Genomic DNA, 4,786 nt, shown 5'->3' with positions numbered 1-4,786 from the left:
TGTTATTTTCTTCTACCTTTTTGTTTTTTTAATCTTCTAGTGCATTTATTTATTTAGGTATTATGGTGAAGCCTGAGAAGAACATAGAAATAACTTGCATCTTTCTTCATCCATATTTCTTGAGTGTGTGAGTGTTATTGACAAGAAAAGCAGTGTTGTCTTGATGTACTTATTAATTGGTAATCAACATAAATATGGTATTATGTCGGTCTATAATATTCATTACAAGGGAACAAATATCTGTGAACAAATACACATTCCATCAATCACAGAATACAGAATGAAAAAAAAAACAGTAAACAGAGATTATTGGAAATATTTTATTAATCTATTCTGTACAAATAAGATATAAAGACATTATGACTGTAAAGGCAATATTTAGTTTCCTATAATCTTCACTAATTTCATAATAAACCACAAATGACACTGTCTGACTCACAGTCCAAATCACAATAGAATTCTGCCTATCTAGTATTGGATTTACATAATTGTTGAATTCAATTGTTTTATTAAACTTCATTGTTAGCATCTTCATTAACTTTAACTGCATTCTCCTTGATCATCACTTGTGATTCCGACTCTTGTACATTATCAACCGTCTTATTGTTTTCTTTTTCCTCTTCTTTTGGTATTGCTCCTCCAGAAAGAATATCAGCTATATAAAAAAAAAGTAAAGTATACTCCTAAAATTCTTGAAATATAATTACCAAAATTTCTCTACTTCTGTGAATAATGTCATGCTCTGGAATATGAAATCAATTTTGCAAAACAGTGGCAGCGCCCTCATTGGCATATAATGCTAAATAAAATGGTCACACTTACCAGTATTTAAGATACATACGTCTGAATGGTATTTTGTGCATTGCATTATCTCTGTGTCAAATTCAGAAGTACCGCCAAACATTAGCACATAATCACCAGCATTGGTCAATGTGTGCGATCCTCGTGGCTCTGGTAAACTGCCTTTGGTGTTAGGCTGAAGCCATTCCAATGTTTCTGTGAGAATAGATAAAAGCAATAATAATTGGTAATGATTCAACTAGACATTTTATCTTGCACAAGGATGATTGATTATGGAATTTCAACAGATTTCAACCAACCTGTATTCAATATATGACAATCATTAAAATGTTGGTTGTCTTGTCCACGTCCACCAATTACCACAACCCTTTTTCCAACAGATACCATTCCATGGAATGAACGTGCTGCTGGAGGTGTCCCCTGTGTATTTACTTGCAACCATTTCTTTTCAGCTGTGTATATAATGATTCAAGAATAATTTGAGTATACAATATATATACATTAACTTTTGAAATGTTTACATTTTTTAAAAGTAATATGTCACTTAATTTGGCACTTAAAATCCAAATGAAAGCATCAATATATTAAGAATAAAACATAAATGATATAAATGTTACTCACTTGTATTAAGAATATAAAGATCATTTCTCCGGGCTTTGCTGTCCCTTCCACCAAAAATGATGATTTTGTCTCCAACTGAGCACATGGTATGAGCAGCCCGAGGCGATGGTGCATGAAGTTTGATAGGTGTAATTAATTCCCATTTGTTTTCTTCTGTTTTCGATCCAAAAATAAATGGTATAAGTATGTTACAATGATGTCATGATTTATATATATTACATTTCGGCTGTTACTAAAGTAAGATTGAAATATGGTATTAAGTTGAAGGCCCTCTAACTACCATACAACATTGTACCTTATTCAGAACATTACACTTTGTCATTTGCTCTTCTCTGGCATAATTTTACTTTACACTAAGTACATTTGAGAATACTTTCATCGTCCCTGATGCCAGAGCTACAAAGTAATTATTAAATTATCATCCTGTTGGTACATAACCCACTGCTGTCATGGACTTGAATCTAACCCTAGCCATTAGTGCAGGCTTCATGGTCTAGGGGATGTATGCCAAGCTAGTAAATCCTAAGAATTATTTGCAAAGTTTTCTCAAATGTTCTTGTATATTCTTATATAATGTACAATTATGTCAGAGTTGGACAAACATCTGACCAAATTCAAAGTTTGAAATTGTCATCAGGATTTACCCGTGTCAAATGTATAAACGTCATCAAACCAGCCAAAGTTTGCGCTAGGACCTCTAGCCTCCTCATCTTCCATATCTTCCCAATCATCATCATCTTGAAAATCTTGCGACGAGGAGTCGTCCATAGAATGAGGACCAAACCCACCAAAGAAATAAATAATGTTATTGATGACAACAGAAGACAATTTGTCTCTGGAGCTTGGTGCTGGTCCACATGCATCTGTAATTCTGCTCCACGTTTCGGTTTCTAGAATATGCAAGGATTTATTTGTAAATACTGATTCATCTATTTTATTTTTTATTATACTTTTTCTAACTCAAAACAACAGTAACTATAAAACAATGGTACATACTGTATACTGCACATAAATAAATACTTGTCTCTGAATTTCTTAAAAGTTACTTACTTATATCAAATACATTAAGATCATCAAACCATCCAACATTTTGACTTAGTCCGCCAAACAGGTACAGCTTATTTTCAACGGATACCATAGTTGAACCTGATCTAGGTTTAGGTATTTCCCCTTTAACATCAATTTTTCTCCACTTTCTGGCATCTGTGATGTGAATAATTAATACATTTGATAACATTTAAAAAAAATAAACAATTATTTAATCTGACATGCTTTACATAAACTTATAAAGAATTATTCAAAGTATTTATTATTTTAAACATGGATGTAAAATTAACTGTATGTATTCTCACATTTTTATATTAAAAATAATTAGTTATCCGCTTGGTATACCAAGCGGATAACTCCTTGTTATTGTATGAGATCAATATTTTTTTTCTGTATTATTCTTCTTTCCTTCCTTCCTTTTTGTGAGTCGTGTTCCTCTAAAATGTGTAAACATAACATTTCATAACTTTGACAACATATGGGCATTTACGTGAAGTTGTGCACCTCCTATTTTTGAATGACGTCATAGTTGCGCAACGTGACTTATGCGCAATTTTATGAATTTCAATGATTGATCATAGATTAAAAACCAAAAGTCATTTAGTATTGACACTTTGACAAAATTTAAGTCATATCAGGGGCAAACTTTCTACGGATTAAAAATGGCATGTTTCACAAGAAGTTACGCGCGCACGCGCATTTAAAATTTCAAAATGCGCAAAATTAATTTCTAATCAACTTTTTACGCGTTTCTTGTCATTTTGAGCATGTCAAAAATTCCCACGGGCGCGCAATTTTTTACGCGCGCGGTGCGCACATAGCGTTAAAAACATATTTTTTTCTCTTGAATTATATTTTTCAAGCCATTCCTAGTGATTTTGAAAACAATTTAGACCTTTTCCAGTTTAAATAACGCCATACGAACACGTTGAATTAGACAATTCGTGCGCGTTTTTTATGAAAAAGCTTAAAAAATCGTCAAAATTATGTCTTTTTTTAAACAGTCATAGTTTCTAAAGTAAACCGTTAACCGTTTATTTTTATTACAAAATCTAGAAGTTGATGAGTTGTAGATATCGGATCATGCATCAATAAGGCTAAAAAAACATTGTGACGTCATCGTATGGCCACACGAATGTAAAATATAGGATTTTTGTCTCTTTCGTTATTGCTCATCACATTCAATGGAGCGCATCGCGCTTATCTGTATTCCTTTTTCTCCTACATTTATATATTGTGTAGGTCAATCAACTTTCTTTAGCATGAGATAAAAATATTTTAATTTTTATGACGTCATCATGCCTAAAAATTTTAATTACGTGGGTCATTAATTTCATCTTTACAGTAAATTTTAATCTGTAATAGCTCGTAAGAATAAAATGTGATAATCACGATTAAAACGTTTTCTGGAAGCTGTTGGATTGTAGATACGAATTCATGTAAACATTTTGCCAATCGGATGTTGTGACGTCATCATATGGCCAGTTGAATAAAAAAAGTCGTATTTTCATATTTTGCGTAATAGTTCATCACATTTAAAAGTGTGCGCATCTATATTTTACGTATTCAAATTTCTTCTACACGTTAATATGTTGTTCCTGAGATAATTTCCTTCTGAAATTGCTATCTAAGTGTTTCATTTTGATACCGTCGCCATGTTAAAAATTGGAATAAATGGCGGGTCCCGTAATTTCACCTATTCTACACTGTATGTAATATGTATACAGCTTATACTGTTTGCATGTATATACTATATGACACAAAATTCAGCACTAACAGCATATCATATTCTTCAGTTCTTGTCATAATGCCATAATCTTTATTTGTGTGCAATATTCCAACGTATGACGTGCACGTGGCGTTTGTCGTGGTGCGGATAACTAACTCGTCAAAGTGACGAGTTTCATGTCTAGTTTAAATTTTAATATTGTTTATAATAAAATAATAATATTAAAATTATACCCTAGTAGGCCTATACTTACCAATATTGAATTCAAAAAGATCGTTTGATTCAATAGGCATGTCTGTAGATGAACCAAGCACACCACCAAACACATATATTTGAGATCCGATTGAACAGGCTGAGTGACCGTCTCTTGAGGAACAGCAAACCTCGTCGTTTCCTAGGCCTAGCAGCAGAGTCCAATCAATATTCACCGTGTTTGGAATTGCCACACTGTTAGCCTGTGCTTGGGTAGACCCTTCGTTTCCCATGTTTATACAAATTTAATTTATGGTGGAATATTATAATATATAGGCACCTCTCCTTTCAAAATGATACCAACAAAATAGCACTGTACTACTAAAATAAAGGAAA

At 32.6% G+C, this 4,786-nt stretch overlaps 1 protein-coding gene across 1 annotated transcript; it reads right to left on the bottom strand.

Annotated features, from left to right (window-relative positions):
- Positions 1–306: 306 nt before the first annotated feature.
- On the bottom strand, positions 307–4,785 carry LOC144854247 (kelch domain-containing protein 2-like). Its single transcript, XM_078712176.1, has 7 exons — positions 4,452–4,785; positions 2,473–2,625; positions 2,067–2,312; positions 1,423–1,575; positions 1,101–1,253; positions 823–996; positions 307–655 (listed from the first exon to the last, which is right to left on the bottom strand). The coding sequence occupies exons 1-7, from the start codon at positions 4,681–4,683 to the stop codon at positions 510–512; spliced, it is 1,257 nt and encodes a 418-aa protein (XP_078568302.1). The 5' UTR covers positions 4,684–4,785; the 3' UTR covers positions 307–509.
- Position 4,786: the final 1 nt, after the last annotated feature.

Source organism: Antedon bifida, chromosome 10 (genome assembly GCF_963402885.1).
Source record: "Antedon bifida chromosome 10, ecAntBifi1.1, whole genome shotgun sequence".
Lineage (NCBI taxonomy): Eukaryota > Metazoa > Echinodermata > Crinoidea > Comatulida > Antedonidae > Antedon > Antedon bifida.
Note: the sequence above shows the minus strand (reverse complement) of the source record. Positions and strands in the feature narration are given on the sequence as shown.

Excerpts from the sequence above, each read along its gene's own strand:
- LOC144854247 (XM_078712176.1), bottom strand. The coding sequence starts at position 4,683 with ATGGGAAACGAAGGGTCTACCCAAGCACAGGCTAACAGTGTGGCAATT. Across the intron at positions 2,626-4,451 it reads TCTTTTTGAATTCAATATTG|ATGCCAGAAAGTGGAGAAAA; the intron begins GTAAGTATAGGC and ends TTCACATCACAG. Across the intron at positions 2,313-2,472 it reads TCTTAATGTATTTGATATAA|AAACCGAAACGTGGAGCAGA; the intron begins GTAAGTAACTTT and ends TGCATATTCTAG.